The sequence below is a fragment of the Somniosus microcephalus genome, chromosome 26 (assembly GCF_052327205.1).
Source record: "Somniosus microcephalus isolate GS21.2 chromosome 26, FLI_Smic_1.0, whole genome shotgun sequence".
In the NCBI taxonomy this organism is placed as follows: Eukaryota; Metazoa; Chordata; class Chondrichthyes; order Squaliformes; family Somniosidae; genus Somniosus; species Somniosus microcephalus.
The window spans coordinates 12,317,349-12,338,942 of NC_141012.1; the positions used below are offsets into that span (position 1 = coordinate 12,317,349).

The window sequence follows — 21,594 nt, forward strand, 5'->3', positions numbered from 1 at the left end:
GCAATATGTATCCTCTATTATTCTAACAAAAAAAATCACTCGGTGAGCACAGTGTGCGAAAGGAGTAGCTGACGGTGTATTTATACCACAAGTTTAGTCTTCACCTTGATGTAACTGTAATCTAGCAGTATAACTCGGGAATCGGGATAGGAGCAGTGCAAGATCCCTGAACTCACAACACTTGTGTTTCACACTGCACGGAGTATAACTCCAGTCCGGTGTTGAAACGGGTGTTGAAAAACTGCCTGGGTTCCCTTGGATCGCCTCAACGCATTAGAAAGTTACACAGAGTTGAGTGATCTGTTTAAAAGTGACTTTGTATTTGGGAAGTAGACACTCCTATCTACACTCTTAAAACAATTAAAATGGAACTGGGAACGGGAGCTCTGCATCGGGTTATAAGACATTCGCAGAGCACTTTTCTGGATTGATTGGGCTGGAATTTTGAAGTTTTCGACCCGCCCGGGGTGGGGAGACCCGGTAGACCAGGGGAAACCCTGCACAATGTAGAGTTACAGTGTGCGTGCGATGTCATGGGTGATTCCCCTGTCAATCAGGCTGGCTTCCAGACAGGCGGGGAATGTTGGCTGACCAGGAGGCCGTAGCGACAGGTAGGTGCTGGGTCCAAGTGGGGGGAGTTCCAAGCGTTGGGGTTGGGGGGGGGGGGGGAATCCAAGCCCGGGGAGGCGGTCCGATCCCCGACCCCGGGGGTGAGTTGGATCCCGGGAGGGGAGGGGGGTGTCCGATCTCCGACCCCGGGGGTGAGTTGGATCCCGGGGGGGAGGGGTGTGGGGCGTCTGATCCCAGACCCCGGTGGGGGTGCGGGCTGCTGGTGGTGAGCTTGGAGGGCTGGGAGGAAGCACTAGCCTACAAGGATTGTTCACCGAGGCTGCCTTGCTGCAGCTACCGGGAATCTCGAAACCCGGGATCCTCAGCCTGCCGCAGTTAAACCTGCACAGCAGGTTAAAGCAGAGGCTTCAGGCCTCATTATCATATTTAAAATGTCAACCCTCCATCGCGCCTGAGTAAAAGTTGAAAATGGGCGGGTTGGAGGCGGGTCAGAGTCAGGGTTTAGATTTTTGAAACTTTAACTTCCCCCCGCCCCCAACCCACCCGTTTTTTTCATGTTAAAATTCCCCTCCATTAATTCCAATTGGAGGCAGGCAATATAAACAAGGTAGCGTCCAGCTCGTGCCAATACTGCAGCTACCAGTCTCAGACTAAACTCTGTGGTACCACACCACACCACAGCAGCCACCAGATTGTGCTATTGTAGCATAAGTAAGTGCAAGCTAACACCTGGGGAGGGCCACCACCCCCGAAATATTCGGCTCTCTGAAGTTCAAAGTAAAGGGGAAATCCGCACGCTCACCAACATTATGAGTCAGTCCCTGACGCACTTACTTGTGTTGGTTGGAAATATCCCCTTTCACAGGGAATCTCACGAATGGCACCACTGGGGCAGTAATGTCCAGCAGGGCATGTATAACCCGTAACACCATCAGTTGGGTTGGGTACTCCAGCTTGACCCAGACAGACATAGCCAGGGTCACAGGGCAGGCTGCGACCTGCAGAAAAATGCAACGCAGATAACTAGTGACGTAAGAAAACTACTAGGCACTTGGTCTAAGCGTTAAACAAAGCTTTAATCAACTGTTTTACAGCATGGAGGTCTAGTTGTGTCCTTCACTAGTTCCTGTTAAGAATGCCCTGCGCAAGCTGGGCCCGTGCCCAAGTATTTATACTCTCCCTGGACAGCGCCACCTGTAGGCCACTCAGTATTATTTCATAAGTCTTTCTTTCATGAATGACTGATTCATGTCAACTAGGATAAGACATTTTTCAAAAGCTCAAACAGTATGCAATAATGACCGACTAAGTCTCTTAAGACATGAGAACATCATTTCAAATGACCTTAACATGACTCCTTAAACACACAACTTCAATGACCTCACATTGCATGTTCGTTTTACATCTTCTCTCATGGTAATCTTACTGTAACTAATAATTAAAAGTCAGATCTTTTGTCTCCTCTATTTCAAAGTTATAAGAACATAAGAAATAGGAGCAGGAGTCGGACATTTGGCCATTCGAGTCTGATCCACCATTCAACAAGGTCAGGCTGATCTTCTACCTCATCTCCACCTTCCCGCACTATCTCCATATCCGTTAATTCCCTTCATTTCCAAAAATATATCAACCTCGGTCTTGAATATACTCAACGACTGAGCATCCACAGCTCTCTGGGGTAGAGAATTCCAAAGATTCACCACCCTTTGAGTGAAGAAATTTCTCCTCATCTCAGTCCTAAATAGTCGACCCCTTATTCTGAGACTGTGACCCCATGTTCTAGATTCCCCAGCCAGGGAAAATATTTTCTCAGCATTAACCCTGTCAAGCCACTTAAGAATTTTATATGTTTCAATTAGCTCACCTCTCATTCTTCTAAACTCTAGGGAATATAGGCCTAGTCTACTCAATCTCTCCTCATAGGGCAATCCCCTCATCCCAGGAACCAGTCTAGTGAATCTTCGCTGCACTCCCTCTAAGGCAAGTATGTCTTTTCTTAGGTAAGGAGACCAGAACTGTACACAGTTCTCCAGGTGTGGCCTCACCAATGCCCTGTTATTTTTCCACTCGCTTCATTTGAAGGTGAACAGGTCAGACAGGCAACTTTCTCTTAGGCCTCTGTTAATATTGCCCCACAACCAACTCTCAGAAGGTGCACAGAAGAGCTCGTAGACTTGTCCTCTTCAGTTTTCTCTTCCTCCTGAAGTTGATAAGTTGGCTAAAGAGGCAGATGGGTTACTTGGGTTCTTAAATGGAGGAATAGAATATTAAAGCAAAGAGATCATGCTAGAACTTTAGAAATCACTGGTTAGGCCTCAGCTGGCATTGTGGACAATTCTGGGCCCCACACTTCAGGAAAGATGTCGAGGCCTTAGAAAGGGTTGAGAGGAGGTTTACCAGGAAGTTACCAGAGATGGGGGACTTCAGTTATGAGGAGAGGTTGGAAAGGTTAGGGACGTTCTCCTTAGAACAGAGAAGGTTAAGCGGTGACCTAATAGAGGTTTTCAAGCGGAGAGGTTCTGACAGAGTAAATAGGGAAAAATGATTCCCTCTGGTGAGTGGATCAATAACCAGAGGCCATAGATTCAAAATCATTGGAAAATGATCTAGAGGGAAGATGAGGAGAATTTTTTTTCACTCAGAGAGTTGTGGGGACCTGGAACGCTCGACCTGAAAAGGTGGTGGAAGCTGATTCCATAGATAATTTTAAAAGGGAGTTGGATGGGTACTCGAGGATGAGGAACTTACAGGGTTACAGACAAAAAAAACAGGGATGCGGGACTGAACACGACTGCCCTTTCAAAGAGCCAGCATAGGCACGACGGGCCGAATGGCCTCCTTCTGTGCTGTAAGTTTCTATGAAGGAGAAGCACCTCTTTCTGATGAACCAGGTGAGGTCAGAAAATCACAATGTTGTCAATCCTATCAAACTGCGACATTCATTTTATGTCAGATTGTCCACCAACACATACCACATTAAACCAGATAGTGTGGAGCTAATAGCCCCAAGGGTGCGGGTTCGATCCCCGTACGGTTCATCAGAAGTTCACTTCTGACGAAAGGTTATCGATCTGAAACATTAACTCTGCTTCTCTCGCCACAGGTGCTGCCTGACCTGCTGAGCAATTCCAGCATTTTCTGTGTTTATCTCATACGTCCTACTCTTTAAAGACACTCTCATTTATGACAAAGTAGACAAACTCACCCCCTCCTGTCCCCGGTTCTCAAGGCCCCACCATGCTGGGCACAGAATGAGAAGCCATTTTGTTTCCTTCCTCCATGGAGCTTTCCTGTTCCTACTTACGTGTGGTTGTTCCTGGAAGGCAGTAATGCCCTGGGTAACATGGAATGCAGCCGCTGACATTCCTAGTGCCCCCTTCAGGTGAGGTCGTTCCCGCTGGACATGGAATGGGCCTGGCACTGCCAGCAAGACAGTAGGTGCCCTGAGGACAGAGGTGCTGGACTGGGCTGGCGGAATTACCGCTACAATAATAGCTTTGAAAAAACAAATAGAAAAAAGTCAATTTTTGTGTCACTCCAATATTATTTCTTTCTTCTGGTTTTCTCCTATCCCTTTCCCATCTTCTCCAGAATGCATTGATTCCTCTTGCTGGGTTCTGTTCCCTGAGCGCTGGTCCAAGTGGTCATTCTTCATACTTAACCCATGGGCTGGATTTTGCCAATGGGGAGCTTTTGGAGGCGGAACTCCCACTTGTCGGGTTTCAGTCCCGCCTCCATCGACTTCTGGCCAACCCACGCTATTTTCCCTTGATTGGCCGTGTTAAGCCCGCCCAGCGGGTTCAGCAGGCCAATTAAGGGAAAGCCGGTTACAGAGAACGTCAACGTATGACGTTTCATCTGTCAAAAATTTGTGAAGCTGTCAAGCACTGACATTCTCTATAGTTTGATGAGTTCTTGAATTCAAGACTCATCAAACCTCTTTATTTAGCAGAAGTTAGATGGTTGCTGCATTGGAGAATGCAGCAGCCATCTGTCATCTCTGCTGCGGAGGTACGAGACTCTCCGCATCCCCAACAATTGAAGCCTGCAGGAAGAAACAAAGGTAAGTAAACTTTTCTAACACTTTCCACTTACCTCACATACTCACCCCTCCACACTTGCACCCATCACTTACCTTCACAGCGCACTTTTGCAGCCCTCCGACCCCCGCAGACCCACTGCTCGCCTTGTTGACCCTGGCGGGGTTCGCAGCCTTCGGGAAGCCTGCACTTGTGTGGGCAAAATGGGGATAATCTGCCTGCTAACTACCTGTTAACAGGCAGATAAGTGGCACTAATCTCCTTCCCGCCTCCAAGGAGACGGGGCCTGGCGCGGGACGGCTACCCGCCTCCTGGCAAGATGGCACGGAGGCGGGTTGGGAGTGGGATGGGCACCCACCCCCAGATTCTGCCATTTTCCCGGCAGTCCCGCCTCCATACCCGCCTCCCCAGGGCTGGCAAGATCGCCCCCATTGACACTAATCAATTGTGGGAGGAGCACAGCAGAGTCTAACCCTGCCCTCACCTAACGTTCACATAGAGCAGAGGTTACTCGACAGCGATAAGGAGCAGGAACTGTGTCCGATACAGCCTTCAGGGTCTCCCGACCACTGCCCCCGGCTAAGATCAGCTGATGGAGGATGGACTAGGGATCGAATCTGGGATCTTCTGGGCCATTAAGGTTCAGCTTTGCTCTGCCTAAACCAACTGAGCCAGTGTGGGGCCGCTTAATCCCAATCTTAATAAGCTTGCAAACAAAGTTCCTACTGTCCACTGTGCAGTTGTGCTTTCGCTACCCCTCAGCAACTGGAAAGGTTCTCTGGCCCGTGCTAACTGTGCTCAATCTTCACTCGTCGGAGGATAGACGCCTCTTTTCATTCTCAACTGGTTTAGCCCAGTAGATGAGGGTCGGATATTCAATGTCATGCGCAAACAGTTCCAAGGAGCCATGGGTGATAGTTGGGCCTAGTGTGGAGATTAGTGACAGGGGCTCCCCAAGACCCTGTCCCAAGATCAAAGGTACTACTTCTACATAAACGCCCCACTGGAACTGATACAGGCGCTAAACACTGGGGAGCAAAGCTTTAAACAGTTGAACTCTTACCCTTCCAGGCATTGTCCCTGTGGTACAGATGACCCTGGTTCATCGCAGTAGTGACCTGGGGTGCAGCCAATGCAGCTTCTGTGAGAGCTCTGCCCCGGCACAGGGTTAAACGTACCCACCAGGCAGGGGTATTGGTACTGGTGCCTTGTTCCTGCAGGACAGTAGAACCCAGCAGGGCAGATGTGGCCATTGAGTGTCGAGACTGGATTCAGGGAGTTGTCACAGAAATATCCTGCATTGAAGAACAAAATGAGTTTTAGCGACAACACTAAGGGGCTCCTTTATCCAGGTACTTCAGTCTACAATCTGTAACATGCCGGTAAGGAGCTGGAACACTAATTAACTTCTATTTTAGTATCTCATGGACAAAAATCTGTTGGTCTTCTGTAACTTCAGCTGGTGTGCGCTGGAAGGCCTGAGATTAAGTCGGGTACCAGATATTCTGGGCTCCTGCCTAACATCGGACTTTCCATGGACCTTGTAAGGGCTGGCGCCTCCAGCGGCCTCTGCCAAGGCCTGTAGAGTGGGGGGTGGGGGTGGGGGGGGGCACGGGGGCAGAGCTGAGGCAGGGACACCCAACGCCAGAACTTCCCAAGTCCCAGACCCTCAGATGATTGGTGGCGGCAACTCACTGAATGGCGGCAGAGAGGTCCCACCGAGGGGGTCTCAGCTGGGATCACAGCCTGACCCCCCCTCAGAAGAAAAGTGGGCAAATTTTAAAAAAAATGTTTGTTAAATGTGGCTCTCTTACAAAGCAGGCTGCTGGAGGAGCAATGAACTGATCTTTCTGGGGGGAGTGGACTTAACATCTCTTCATCTGTATCCATCAAGCTATGCCACAAATTGCCAATTGTGGGCGGGGGGGGGGCACATTAGTGTTGTGAGCACTCACCATTCACAACCCAATGGAACTTTGGCGGGGTTAGTGGCAGAAATCCCGGGGGGTGGACACTGAGGTCAGAACATGCCCCTCCTCCTCCTACAGGGTTTCTGCCCCCTTGTTTCACTCATGTTAATTGTGAGGAATCAATAATTATTTCTTTAATGCAGTTTAGTTGCCAATACAAATCTATATTTAATATAACTGCTAAAGTTACCCGTTTTAAACAGTTTGAAGCTGAGAAGTAAATTGTAATTCTGCTTGGAAATCTGGTGATATTGGGTAGCGACCTGATGCCTGGGGATAGAAGCCAATTTTTCCCTCTTCATTACATTTTCTCATCATCTCTCCTCAAGGTGCTGACTCATCCAATACATGGGTGCTGTCTACTAACTCCCCCACAGAATCATTCATCAAGTGAAAACCTACACATAAATGTCACCAGGTTATCCAGCCACAGTGGTATCAAGTCACTTAGAAAATCATAACATGATTAGGCAGAGTCAACATGGTTTTATGAAAGGGAAATCATGCTTGACAAATTCATCAGAGTTTTTTGAGGATGTAACAAGCAGGGTAGATAAAGGGGAACCAGTGGATGTAGTATATTTGGATTTCCAAAAGGCATTCGATAAGGTGCCACATAAAAGGTTATTACACAAGATTAGGGCTCATGGGGTTGGGTGTAAAAAAGTAGCATGGACAGAGGATTGGTTAACGGACAGAAAATAGAGAGTAGGGTTAAACGGATCTTTTTCAGGTTGGCAGGCTGTAACTAGTGGGGTGCTGCAAGGATCAGTGTTGGGGCTATTTACAATCTATATTAATGGCCTAGATGAAGGGACCGAGTGTAATGTATCCAAGTTTGCTGATGATACAAAGCTAGGTGGGACAGTAAGCTGTGAGGAGAACACAAAGGGGGAGAAATTGGGTGAGTAGCGCCACCTGTTAGCGCCTAAAGAGGCAGTCAGTGGCTGTAGCGCCACTGGCTGCGTCTCCCGCGATATTCAGTAGGGGCGCTAATGGTGGCGTTAGGCTTTTGCGCTGCACCGCCACCGATGACGTCATCGGTGTGCGCAGCGCCCCATTCGTGCCCCGTTCACGATATTTGGTAGCGAACGGCGCAGTTGCGCCGCTCGCTACCCGCGCCCGGTTCACGGGGGCCTTACTGTGCCGGCAGCGGCGCAAGTTAAGGTGGAGGTGCGGGGCGGCCGCTTTTTCGGCAGCCGCCTGCCAGCACCTCCGTCCCCGGACTCCTAACCCCCCCCCCCCGCGGCATTGCCGGCTGTTTCCCGAGAGCCCGGCACTTCTCCTTGGTGCCGGGCTCATTTACCAGCACTCGCGAGCGGGGATCGCGCTGTTGCAGGCACCTCCCCCTTAACAGTGGGAGGAAGGCCTGCAGTACCGCAGCATGCCGTGCCGCAGCGTGTGGCGCTGCGGCACGTTGCGCTGCGATAATCAGTTTCAGCGCCCTAAGAGGGACGTGGAGCGCCTTGAGCCTCGCCCCGTGTCCCTCGAGCGGCACTGAAACTGAATTTCTGGCGATCGGAATTACTCCGATCGCTGCGCTAAAGCCTGCGCTCAGGCGACTTTTGCGCCACTTTGGCGCCCCAACCCAATTTCTAGGCCAAAGAGTCTGCAATGGGATATAGATAGACTGAGTGAGTGGGCAGTAAGGTGGCAGACGGAGTATAATGTGGGGAAATGTGAGGTTATTCACTTTGGTAGGAAGAATAGAAAAACAGAATATTTTTTAAATGGTGAGAAACTTTCAAATGTTGGTGTTCAGAGAGATTTGGGTGTCCTCGTGCAAGAAACACAGAAAGCTAGCATGCAGGTACAGCAAGCAATAAGGAAGGCAAATGGCATGTTGGCCTTTATTGCAAGGTGGTTGGAGTATAAGAGCAAGGAAGTGTTGCTACAATTGTACAGGGCCCTGGTGAGACCACACCTGGAGTACTGTGCACAGTTCTGGTCTCCTTATCTAAGGAAGGATATACTTGCCTTGGAGGCGGTGCAACGAAGGTTCACTAGATTGATTCCTGGGATGAGAGGGTTGTCCTATGATGAGAGATTGTGTAGAATGGGCCGATACTCTCTGGAGTTTAGAAGAATGAGAGGTGATCTCATTGAAACATACAAGATTCTGAAGGGGATTGACAGGGTAGATGCTGAGAGGTTGTTTCCCCTGGCTGAAGTGTCTAGAACTAGTGGGCATAGTCTCAGGATAAGGGGTCGGCCATTTAAGACTGAGATGAGGAGAAATTTCTTCACTCAGAGGGTTGTGAATCTTTGGAATTCTCTGCCCCAGAGGGCTGTGGATGCAGAGACGTTGAGTATATTCAAGGCTGAGATCGATAGATTTTTGGACTCAAGGGATATGGGGATCGGGCGGGAAAGTGGAGTTGAGGTCGAAGATCAGCCATGATCTGATTGAATGGCGGAGCAGACTCGAGGGGCCGAATGGCCGACTGCTGCTCCTGTTTCTTATGTTCTCACAACTGAGGCTAATCCTCTCCTCACCAAGCAGCCATTTCGTAGCAAGGGCCCTGGATGGAATTTTCGGCCAGTCAACCATGAGATGCCGCGGAGAATTAACATTTTTTCCCCCCTCCTACCTTCCCACGCCGAGCTCGGCTGGCTGAGCAGAGGTCAGGGATCAAGCATGAGGCCACCCTCACCTGTGTGGGCACAATACCTCACCGGGCAGTGTTTCACCAGCCAAACCACAAGGGCGGCGGAGCCAAAAACCCTTCTTCAAATAGTACTGTAAATCAATGTAAACGCCACATCCACACCGTCCGTACAGGCTCAAGACTGCACTGGTATATAAGGTGCATTGCCATGTTGACCCGTCTTAAAAACAAGTATGACGGTGCAACCTATCTACCAGCTTTTACGGTAAGCGGGCAATATTGATTGATTATGTGATTATACGGCTGTAATCTCATTCTTCTAATGTCAAATAACCATCTGATCATTGTTTTATTTTACTTTTCACAAGCAATGCTCTTTTAGGGAAAATTGTACCTTCAGGACACACATCACAGTTGCTGCTTCCATTCTGTAACTGGTAGGTACCATCTGGGCACACTGTCGGAGAGCTATTGCCTTCCGGGCAGAAGTATGTCGCAGGGCAAGGGTATATCTCTGGGTTTGGTATGATCTGGCCTTGTGGGCAGTAATAACCTGTAATATACGAGCAATTCGAGTGAGCACACAGGGGGCTGGTTGTTCCAGATACAGTATATACAAATCCAATTTGTTACAGTGTTTCAGTGTTTTATCGAGAGCAATGAATTGGTCATTGTGAAGGTAGTTTTATATAAATGGGCATTGCGCAGCAGAAAGTACATTCAGTCACTAGTGGGACCTAGTGTATAAGGTTTTCCAATATTATGTAGAAAAACAAGTCAAAATCTGTATAGTCTCCACAGTCAGCATGGGAAATGGCCACTTCTATTACAGTCTAACCTGTGTTGAGCAGTGTGGTCCAATACACTAGCCACATGTGGCTAATTGGGAATCCAGATGTGGATTATTGCATTTTTGATTAGTAAATAAAAAATGTGTAATAGACACTGTCGGGCATGTGGGCCTAGAAATTCAGGGGCGACCATTTTTGGGAACTGACTGGTGGTAGATGTTTGTTAGGTATTGCGTGCAAGGTATTTTCTCCTAGAATTAGGGCATGTGGCTAAAACAGTATCGCCGTAGCCACACCTGTGTTTAGTCAATGAGTTCTCTTGGACAACACTGGTGTTACCTAGATAGATTTTTGGACTCTGGGGGAATCAAGGGATATGGGGATTGGGCGGGAAAGTGGAGTTGAGGTCGAAGATCAGCCATGATCTTATTGAATGGCGGAGCAGGCTCGAGGGGCCGTATGGCCGACTCCTGCTCCTAATCCTTATGTTATGTTCTTATGTTACCACCAAGTTTGGGGATTTTTGATCTTTTTTCCTTCACAACATGAATTGGCACAGGTATTTAAAAAAAGTCACATGTTGCAAGCATTGAAGATGTGTATTAAATCTAGATAAGCCCTTTTGTAGAATGAAACAAATCATAATCTATTCCAAACTCATTCAACAAGAGTCAATTGTCTTATCGCAGGCCCATTAGCCAGGATGCACCCCCCCCCGCCACTCATTTTGAGAAAACAGATGTTCTCTTTAAAAATCGCACCTAGGAGAGAAGCGAGATTAAGTTAAATAAGTGGAATTTGCTTTGACCAACGCTTTGTATGTTCGCTTACTCTCCGTGAAATAAAATAGCTTAGCAATTCGTATCTAGAAGTGTTTCAATTTGAGAAGTACAATGAAGACACAGTATCTTGTTCCGATCACAAGGGAATCCTACTGATACATCCCTGGGCTACAAAATTGTAGAATTAGATATTGGGAAGTACGGGCACACTCCTGCATATAAGATGATCAGACCGCTTATGAGAGTGACCAACACTGTTGGAGCGAAGAGAATATATAAAGCAGTCCTGAAATTTGTAAGAGTTACATTTTTACTGCCATTATGTTGTCATTTGTGTTCTTTTATTTAACATAATTGTCTCACATATTCTCAACAAGTCACAAAACATTTTCAAAATTATACACAATCCACTGATGTTGTAAGTATCATTACCTGACATACAGAGACCTGTAGGCGTGGTGAGACCAGGATCACTGCAGTAATAGCCTGGGGTACAGGGACGGCAGTCTAATTCCTGTCCATTGTTAAGGGACGATGAGAAAGTGCCTCGCCTACAAGGAGTTGGGGCATCAGAAGCAGAAGGGCAATAATGGCCCACAGGACACAGTACCTGAAAAAGACGGTGTTGTTATCTTATAGCAGAAGGAGGTTAATTCTTGTGTTAGAGGAATCCTTGATCTTCCATGGATCAATCTAAACAGACATCCGGGGCGGGGGTGGTGGGGCGGGGGTGGTGGTGGGAACAAACCAACTTTAATCTCTACTTTGTCAATATATGGGTCACCGCTCATTCGAACTTTTCTCTCTTGTTCAAAGTTTTTCTCATTGATTAGCACACTGTTCAGTGTGGAATGAAGCCACTTAGAACAGGAAGGTCCCAGGTTCAGCCTTGGGGTTGTGTGGAGCTAGCTGGCCTCAGGCTGTTGGCCTCAGCACCCCCCGAGTTAGAGAGGTGAATAATCAGTTAGGGTCCCCTGGTCCTGATTGCTATTCCAGTGATTCCTAATGGAAAGTGTGCATGTCCTGACAATGGCTGCAGGCAGGACTGGGACTGGTACGAATCATAGCATCATACAGCACAGAAGGAGGCCATTCGGCCCATCATGCCTGTGCTGGTGCTTTGAAAGAGCTGTCTAATTAGTCCCACTCCCCCGCTCTTTCCCCACAGCCCTGCAAATTTTTCCTTCTCAAGTATATATCCAATTCCCTTTCGAAAGTTACTGTTGAATCTGCCTTTCAGGCAATGCATTCCAGATCACTTATGCACTCTACGGTCAAATAATCTGCCTACATTTCCTAAGGCAGATCTTTATCTTCACCACCTGGCTGGTAATCTGGCGGAGGAGTTCACCCGCCCCTTATAGAACCCGTCCCATCTTTATTCCTTTGAGTGGAAACTAGAACATGGCGTCTAAATACTGGGTGATGTCCAGCAGCGAGCTCACATCTGGACAGAGTGACCACTGACTCAGTGGATGTATTCCCGCCTCGGAGTCAGAAGGGTTTGATTTCAGGCCCCACTCCAGGCAACCCTGGCAAATGGAGACTGAATCGCCGGCTCAGAATACTAGATTGACACACCAGTGGAGGTACTTGTGTCCAATAGGTGCGGCTGACCCCCTCCATCATAAAGGGTAGGTGGGGCTCTTTAGCCTTGGTTGCAGCCCAACTAGGAGAGGTACTCCGAAGGTTAAAAGTCGTGAGAAGGGCAATGGGAACCCACCTCAGCTACTCTTCCCTAGTAGGCGGCTCAAGAATCTCGTGTGTGCGAGGGTTGAGTTTGGACTTGCCCTAGGCCTAGGGCAGAACACAATGGACAGACTGCAGTGTGACCCAGTTGTACCTGTATAGGAGAGTGTGATCCCAATGGGCAGTACCATCCTGCTTTGCAGGGACCCTGAGGTTGGGATAGGCCAGTTACTGGACAATAGTAACCAGCAGTGCAGTTCACTGGAGCAGATGAACCTGGTGGGCAGAAACAACCAGTTGGACAGCGACCGCCATACAGCAGTGTCTGAAAGAGATCAAGGTTACAACTTTAACAAAAATAAGACAATCATTTAAAACAATTTGGATCAACTAGGATCCTTAAGACTGATACCCAGCAAACTTAAATTTATGAATATTGCATGGTACTCCCTTATTGAACGGGACATAAAATGACCTAATTTTTACCTGGAATTTGCTCCAATTTAAAAATTGGCACGCTTTAATTAAATAAAGTGTCTAAATATTAGGGCCAATTTTTCTCTGCTATCCCCCGCCCCTCGCCTGATACTAAATCTCAAGAGCCCTGTGAAGGCCGCAGTTCGATCCAATTTGGTGTCCCAGCCATTAGCGCAGGCCACATGATCTCCTGATGTTGGCCTGACCCCTTGGCGAGGGGGGAGATTAGGCCCCATTCTGAACCCTTAGCAAACGCGAGTTTGCTAAGCAACAAGCTTCACATCCAATGACAAAAGGCTGTCAGGAACAGCATGGCAATTTACTATAAAACAATGGGACCATTACCATCATTTCCAGGTACACACAGGCCTGATTTAAGCTCAATTCCAATCTATGTAGTACATTTTTTAATGAAAATCACTGATAAAATCTGGGGTTCGGTCCAACCAAAAAACATGGAAACCCACAAAAAACACTAATAACAGAAACCATAAGGGTTTGTAAATATTAACAAATGTTTCCATGTTTATTATCTGCTATGTTAAGGAACATGTTAATTTGCTTGCAATAGCGGACAAAGGAATTTCACCTTCATGGTTAATGACGTAATAAAACTCACTACGCACTTGATTCGAGTATAAAGCAAGGCTTTAATCAACTTGTTTCAAAACATGGAGGTCTAGTTGTCCTTCACTAGTTCCTGTCTTACAAAGTGGCCCTGGGCAAGCTGGGCCACGCCCAAGTATTTATACTCCTTGGACGGCGCCACCAGCTGGCCGTCCAGTGTTATTTCATAAGTCGTTTCTTCATGATGATGAGATTTATAACAGTTAACATGTTCGTCACCGGTACCGCAGTGAGTTCAACCAGTAAGTGTATGGAAAGGGCGCTACTGACATCTAGTGAAAGAAACCTAGTGCTTCCACTCATGTCTATGGGCTTGGATTGATTGCCAATCCTGGGCTAAACAACAGCTCAGGTTGGTCTGTGTTGGTTCAATTCTCCTTAAGCTTTTACATTCCTGGTCTAATAACACGTAAGAGTGTGCTAGAAGTACAAGCCCATTCAGGTTGCTTCATCAGTCAAGCCCTGTTTAAGGAGCCAGTCTGAAAATTAGCACATTCAAATCTTTCTGTGCCAAGTAATCTCACTCTGGCACATCATTTTGTGAGGCAGCTCGTTCAATGGGAGTGCTGATTGGTGATCTGGCTGCAGAGGTCAGCGTAGATGTGACATGGCAACGGTCACGTTGACCTCTGTGGCCAATTCTCCATCTGAGAATGGAACTTTGCAAAAGAAAGAAAAAGACTTGCACGACCACCGGACGTCCCAAAGCGCTTTACAGCCAATGAAGTACTTTTTGAAGTGTAGTCACTGTTGTAATGCAGGAAACGCGGCAGCCAATTTGCGCACAGCAAGCTCCCATAAACAGCAGTGTGATAATGACCAGATAATCTATCTTAGCGATGTTGGTTGAGGGATAAATACTGGGCAGGACGCCGGGGATAACTCCCCAGCTCTGCTTCGAAATAGTGCCAAGGGACCTTTTACGTCCAGCAGAGAGAATAGACGGGGCCTCAGTTTAACGTCTCATTCAAAAGACGGCACCTCCGACAGTGCAGCACTCCTTTAGCACCGCACTGGAGTGTCAGCCTAGATTTTTGTGCTCAAGTCTCTGGAGTGGGACTTGAACCCACAACCTTCTGACTCAGAAGTGAGGGTGCTGCCCACTGAGCCACAGCTGACACTGGAAAATTGAAGAAAAAAATAAAAAATGGTGGGAATGCACAGCAGGTCAGTCAGTATTTGTAAAGGGGAGAGTCAGGTCAGAGTTTCAGCTCCAGACCCCTTAATCGGTTTGAATGATGGGCCCACACTTCAAACATTGTGGGAGGGCAGACATTCCTTGATCGCGCACTCCTAGTGGGGAGTCGTGCTTATAGAGAGTATGGGTCGGGGAATTGGTGCTATAATGTCAGAGGCCCCAACCTGGGCTCCCTGTGAACATCATTCACAGCTGGGAGTGTGGCATTGTGAAACTCCCCCAACGTTTCAAGTGTGGACCCTTTATTCGAACTGGATGTTCGCTCAACCTTTGGTGGCTGTGCCTTCTGTTGCCTGGGCCCTAAGCTCTGGAATTCCCTGCCTAAACCTCTCCGCCTTGCTACCTCTCTCTCCTCCTGTAAGACGCTTCTTAAAACCTATCTGTTTGACCAAGCTTTTGGTCACCTGCCCTAATTTATCCTTATGTGGCTCAGTGTCAAATTTTTCGTCTTAAAATACTCCTGTGCAGCGCCTTGGGACATTTTACTATGTTAAAGGTGCTATATAAATACAGGTTGTTGTTGTTGGATGTGCTCCTTGCAAATCCCTGATTATAATCGCTCCACCACTGGCGCCCGTCCCTTCAGCTGCCTGGGCCCTAAAGCTCTGGAATTCCCTCCCTAAACCTCTCCGCCTCTCTCTCCTCCTCTAAGACGCTCATTAAAACCTACCTCTTTGACCAAGCTTTTGGTCACCTGTCCTAATATCTCCTTATGTGGCTCGGTGTCAGATTTTGTCTGATAATCCTCCTGTGAAGTGCTGTGTAGTTTTACTGAATTAAAGGTGCTATATAAATGCAAGTTGTTGTTGTTGTTGGATAAATGGTCTCTGCTCGAAACTCTATCCTGCCTTCCTTCAGATGCTGATGGACCTGCTGTGTGTTTTGATCATCGCCTGTTTCTCTCATATTTATCAGCTGTTCCGTGATATTACCTGGCTGGTATCAGCATTCCCCAAGCAGTACCAGCCCTCTGCACACAGGCCGGTGGGTTTGGTATTTCCGTAGCCGCTGCAGTATAATCCTGGTGGACAAGGCAAACAGGACAAGCGGCTCGGCTGAGCTACGCGCTCGTTGAAAGTTCCTGGAGGACATTGGGTTATTGACGTCCTAACAGACAAAAAGACAGCAAACAAACAAACGCGAAAATGAGAATTATAAAAAAACATTCTCCCCATCTCTCCTGAAGGCACAGAGTTACAGGGAGGACATTTCCACAATTATCAGCAGCGCCCCTGTGGATTTATCTTTAACCATTCTGGGCAGACAGACAGAGACAAATAGACAATAGACAGACAGAGAGACAGACAGAGACACACAGACAGGCAGAGGGACGGACAGAGGGACGGACAGACAGGCGGGCAGACAAGCAGACAGAAAAGCAGAGAGACAAGCAGAGAGACAAGCAGAGAGACAGACAGACATACCCAAACAGACAGACAGGCAGACAGAGAGACAAGCAGAAAGGCAGGCAGACAGATGATTGACAGACAGGACAAACAGACAGAGGGCAGACAGACAGTTAACTGACCGAGACAGACAGAGACAGAAGGAGAGACAGACAGACAGATTTGTTACCTAAATGACCATTGATTTTCTCCCTGGGATACTCCAGTGAATTTTGGAAACAGCTAAAACACAGGTATTCAGCCACCCAGCATTTCCATCATATAATTTCCTCAAAGATATTTGGGAACATGCATCCTGCTGGTATTAGCCTATTATGAGTCTGCTGAAGTGTCATAATAATTTAGTAGTTTCTGTATTTAATAATTGATAATAATTGTGGTTGGTCTGGTGGTGTAGCCATTGTTCCCCTCATTTCACAATACTGTGGGCATAAGTTACAATTATCTGACATGAAGATGAACATACAGAAAGGACAGGAACTGACGATTCACCCATCAAGCCCATACCATCCAGACATGGTGCAGCCTTCATGCACCATCGACCCACCGCCCCAGTCATACAGTGTCCTGCGAGAGACAAAATAAACTGAGGCCAATGAGAAAAAAAATGGGAAATTCCTCTCCAAATCCGAAATGCAATCGAGGAAGCTCCGGGAGATCACCGCGAATCTAACCATTCCCAGCTACTGTGCAACACAGCCTCCAACACTGGAAACGTCCTCCTCTCTGAAGACCTTGTGCAGCTCCCTTCTGAAGGACTGCAGGGATTCCGTGCTCACCACACGCTTTGGCAATCTGTTCCAGTCTAACCTAATTACTTAGCCTATGTATTTTACACATGTGCCATCAGGTTCTCCCTCCTCTATCCATCCCAAATTCCCGATCCAACTGGACAGAGACTATTTCCTGTCCTCATTTAAAAAAACCTCAATCATGTAAAAGAAAAGACAGAAAGACTTGCATTTATGTTGCACCTTTCACCAACTCAGGACGTCCTGTAAGAAATCATGGATTGAAAGAAATAATAGTCTGTTACGGGTTCCCTAGATCAGCAGTTTGCCTAAGTTGATGACACAGAAAGATTCCAGTCATGTCAGAAAAATAGCTGTACAGAGAGTTGAATTATAAGGTTAGAACACAAAAAACAGGCCTTCGAGTGGGCATAACTAGGCCTGATAAGGGATGCAGCAAGGAGCTGTAGGACAAACAAGCTGTCTACGAGAGGGCAACAAGACCTTAAGAACAGAGATAAGGAGGAAAATGACCTCATGAGGCTGGGAGGGGGCTGTCATAGGTCGCCTCTCCCTTGTAATTGGACAATAGAATGGGAAACAAATGATTGACACCAGGTAATCAGCAGCCCACCGAAATAACTATAAAATATAGACGACCGAGAGAGGAAATCAGGCAGTTAGGGGCGAAGGCTTCCCCGAGGTGGCTACGGCCTAACATCTTGGTCAAGTCTAGCCTCTGAGGTGGCTGATGGCCTAACACCTCCAACAACCATCCATCCGGTTGTTTCGTTCCGTTCCAGGGCCGTAGATCGCCCTCCTCTGTCACGGGTTGTATGTCTACTGTATGCATGTAGTAATGTCTGATTATGCTTTAAACTGTGTGGGCTAGATTTTCAGTATAGACAGTTTTGGGGCGCTAACCTTAGCGCCCGCCCGAAGTTAGCGCCCGCCCCAAAGTAGCGCCCCGTTGCCGGAAATTCAGTGGCTTCGCCCTAAGAGGTTGGTGGAGCGCTAAAAGAGGCGTTCCACTACTATCTTTAGGCGCTAAGCCGGCGGTGCAGAGCGCAACACCCGAGCTCGGGCACAGCGCACGGCAGACACTCTGGTGCCAGTGAGCTCTTAAAGGGGAAGGGTGCATGTGTTTTTTTCAAAGGCAGAGTCTGGGGGGGAAAACAGGAGGAGGAGGTGGTGGTGGTGGTGGTGGTGGTGGTGGCCGGAAACATAAATACACCGTTCACAACAACACACTGGATCCTTCCACACAACACATGCAGACTGCCTTTTATAGTGCAGGAGGAGTGCCCTTTAATTTGCGCTCCCCAGGGTGTGTTGCGTTCCATTTTACAAACACTCTGGACGCCAGCCGCACAATGGGGCGGTCCGACTGAAGTTTGGATTCGGGGCGGCCAAAGGGCGTTGCACGAGGATGTGACGTCATTTTCTGCGCGCGCATCCGGGCGGCCGCTAAACTTTGCGCCGGCGCTAACGGGCAACTTAATTTGGGGCGGGGCGCAAACTGCGCTGCGCCCGGGTGCTACACGCATAGCGCCCGAAAATCACTTCTCTTAAGGCGCTAACTGCTGGCGCAAGCAACTGAAAATCTAGCCCTAGCTCTTTAATAAAAAGCCTTACAACTCCTAAGGCCCTTTGGGTAATCTGTGTGTGACCTGTGATCCTAATCTTACAGTCACAAAGCACTTTAGAGCCAATGAAGTACTTTTGAAGTATAGTCGGTGTGGTAATGTGGGAAACGTGGCAGCCAATTTGCGTTGTCTGAGGGATACTCTCTCCGAAGTGTCTGTTTATCCACACTAAATACTTCCCCTAAGCATCTGTTTCTCTAACAGTAGCCCTATGTCTTTGAGCCTATTCCGATAACTAAAAGAATCCATCATGTTTTACATAAACCTTTGAGACAAGCTGTTGGGCGGGATATCTCATGACAGTAAAGTTGACAGGGTGTCAGAATTCACAGCAAGTGCTTTGCACAGAGCCACACAAGTGCCAAGAGCCCTAGGGAAGGCAATTAACCTCTGCTACCCACACCCTAAACGAGATCAAAGTCACAGATGGGAACAGGAGAGAGAAAAAAAACATTAAACTGAATTTAAACTGAATTAAAGTGACACTGTCCTCTCTGAATTTTTTTTTGCTAATAATAACAAGGTAAGTAGATCATAGCGAGGCTTATGGATGGTCGTACCAGGAGGAAAATGATGGGCTGATTGTCCCGCCCCCCCCCCCCCTCGCAGTAAAGCCTCTTTAAAAGTGTTGTCAAATACTCCATTAACTGATGATTTTTTTTCTGTTCATCTTCTTACTTACTCTACAGTGCTCCCCCAGCAATGGATGGGTTTCTCTAAGTTTTTCAATCACCTGTTTCGGTCCGTACCTTGAATTTCAGTGAAGGGTTCATTGTCGACTACGGATTGCTACTCACTGACCTGTCGAATCTGCTGCCACCCGGGCAGAAATGCCCCTCGGGACACGGAAAATCCAGAAAACTGGTGGTGTTAGCCGGACAGTAATATCCCTCCGGACAAGTCTGACAAACGCTCTGGCCTGCTCGATTATTGTAGGTGCCTGGGGGGCAAGCTGTGCGAGCAAGGAACAAAGGATTGGGTAGAGTTGCAAATTAATGTGTCAATAGAAACTAAACGTTTAATAAATAAGATGAAATATTACACGACTGGGCCTACGTACTTATAGGACGCGTACTTCCTGAAGGACAGAAATGGCCAGGTGGACAAATTCCTCCAATCCCTGAAGCTGTACAGTCTGAAGCTGCGCAAGGAGCTGATGGAGTGGGAGAGGAGGCCCAAGATAGGCAATAGTACCCAGGAGCACAGAGCCCACTGGGAGCGGTCTGACCAACACCCTATGCAGGACACAATAAGAAAGAGAAGAGGAGTTCGGTTAGCGATTTACCATCCAGCCACGGCGAGGAGATCACCCTGTGAAAAAAATGGGATGGTCAGGAACCGTGGCAACAAAGAGCTGGATTGGCTTTGGAGCTAATAATTGAGACCATGTTCGAAAAATGTGCAAGAACTTTTAGGCTGAATTTTGAGGTGACCGAATTTGATTCAGACTCCCATCAACTTGATGTCAGAAGTGAAAGGTGGACGCAACCCCCGTTGATTTCCTTCCCGGAAACCGCAAAATTCCAGAACTAAATCTGCTCCAGGAAAAATGCATCCCAAAAGCGAATTGCAATAAATCACATTTATACAATGCTCCGCACAGAAAAGAATGTAGATTTACCAGATCACAAAGTCATTCCAAACCAGGGTGATTAGCATTTCCAATGCCGGATGACACACTAAGGGTGCGAAATTCGGTTAGGGCGGTAGTCCTTAAACACGCATGCGATGGAATGTCTGCGGGCACACCCCACTCAGAAGTACATCACACTGCGACGGAATGCACGCACTCAGCTTTGGGGAAGCTGAAGAGCCACAAGGTCCAGCTTCAAACAATAGTATCTTCAACTACGATAGCAAAATACTGCGGATGCTGGAAATCCGAAAGAACAACAGAAAACGCGGGAAAAACTCAGCAGGCCAGGGCAGCATCCGCGGAGAGAGAGAAACAGTCAACGTTTCAGGTCGAAACCCTTCTACAGAACTGAGAAAAAAAGGCAGGAAATGAAACAAAAGGCAGTTTGGGGGTGCTGGGAAATGGGGGAGGGGATGAAAGAAGTGACATTAAGAGATATTCAAGGTGAGACGAGATGGTAATAGGACAGGTAAAGAAACAAACAATGGCTCGAGATGAAGTGTGAAATGCGCTGGCAGAGTGAGAGACAGCTGCCATGTGGGAGAGAGAGAGAAACAAGGAAAAGTATCTTCAACTAGCTGTCTGGGTGTAAAATGGACGTCGATTTCAACCGAAAGGAAAATCAGGCGATTTATATAAAGGGGCGGACAATCCACATTAGATTTACACCTGGGCGGGAAATTGGATATCTACCCCATAGTCTTGAACTCATTTCAGTAAATACTCTCACTACAGGTAGACTATCCTTTATCCGAACTTCCGAAAACCGAAAACCTCTAAAAACCGAAAGTTTTTTCGTTCAGCGTAAGTCGTGCGCACGACATGACCAGAGTGGCGCACGACTTACGCTGAGCAGGGCAGAGGGTCACAGAGTTTCCTCCTGGGTAGGAGATTGCAGGCCGAGCCGGGCAGTGTGAAGGAGGTACCGGGAGAGTGAACCCAACAATACAGCGGCCCGTCCGATATTCTTATCTCCCCCCGACCCGAACCGAACCGCGGCCCGTCCGATATTCTTTTCTCCCCCCCACCCGACCCGACCCGACCCGACCCGAGCCCCAACCCGTCCAATATTCTTTTCTCCCGACCCGACCCCCGACCCAAACCGCGGCCCATCCGATATTCTTTTCTCCCCCCCCACCCGACCCGACCCGAACCGCGGCCCGTCCGATATTCTTTTCTCCCCCCCACCCGACCCGACCCAACCCGACCCCCAACCCGTCCGATATTCTTTTCTCCCGACCCCCGACCCGAACCGCGGCCCGTCCAATATTCTTTTCTCCCCCCGACCCCACCCCCCCGGACCCCCCCCGACCCGGCCTGAACCGCGGCCCGTCCGATATTCTTTTCTCCCCCCCCACCCGACCCCCGACCTGATTTGCGGGCCAGCTTAGTAGGAGTCAGCCGATATCCGGCTTTCCAGAG

The 21,594-nt window shown here is 48.1% G+C and overlaps 1 protein-coding gene across 1 annotated transcript in view; it reads right to left on the reverse strand.

Moving 5' to 3' along the window:
• The window catches only part of LOC147100294 (uncharacterized), a 270,850-nt gene that overhangs the window by 110,203 nt on the left and 139,053 nt on the right, over window positions 1-21,594 (reverse strand). Inside the window, exons 17-23 of the mRNA XM_085968227.1 lie at window positions 15,717-15,860; window positions 10,812-10,845; window positions 9,584-9,742; window positions 5,789-5,905; window positions 3,875-4,065; window positions 1,405-1,568; window positions 908-951 (exon numbers count right to left, since the gene is read on the reverse strand). Coding sequence (XP_085824353.1) covers window positions 908-951; window positions 1,405-1,568; window positions 3,875-4,065; window positions 5,789-5,905; window positions 9,584-9,742; window positions 10,812-10,845; window positions 15,717-15,860 — 853 coding nt within the window. The remainder of the gene's footprint in view (window positions 1-907; window positions 952-1,404; window positions 1,569-3,874; window positions 4,066-5,788; window positions 5,906-9,583; window positions 9,743-10,811; window positions 10,846-15,716; window positions 15,861-21,594) is intronic.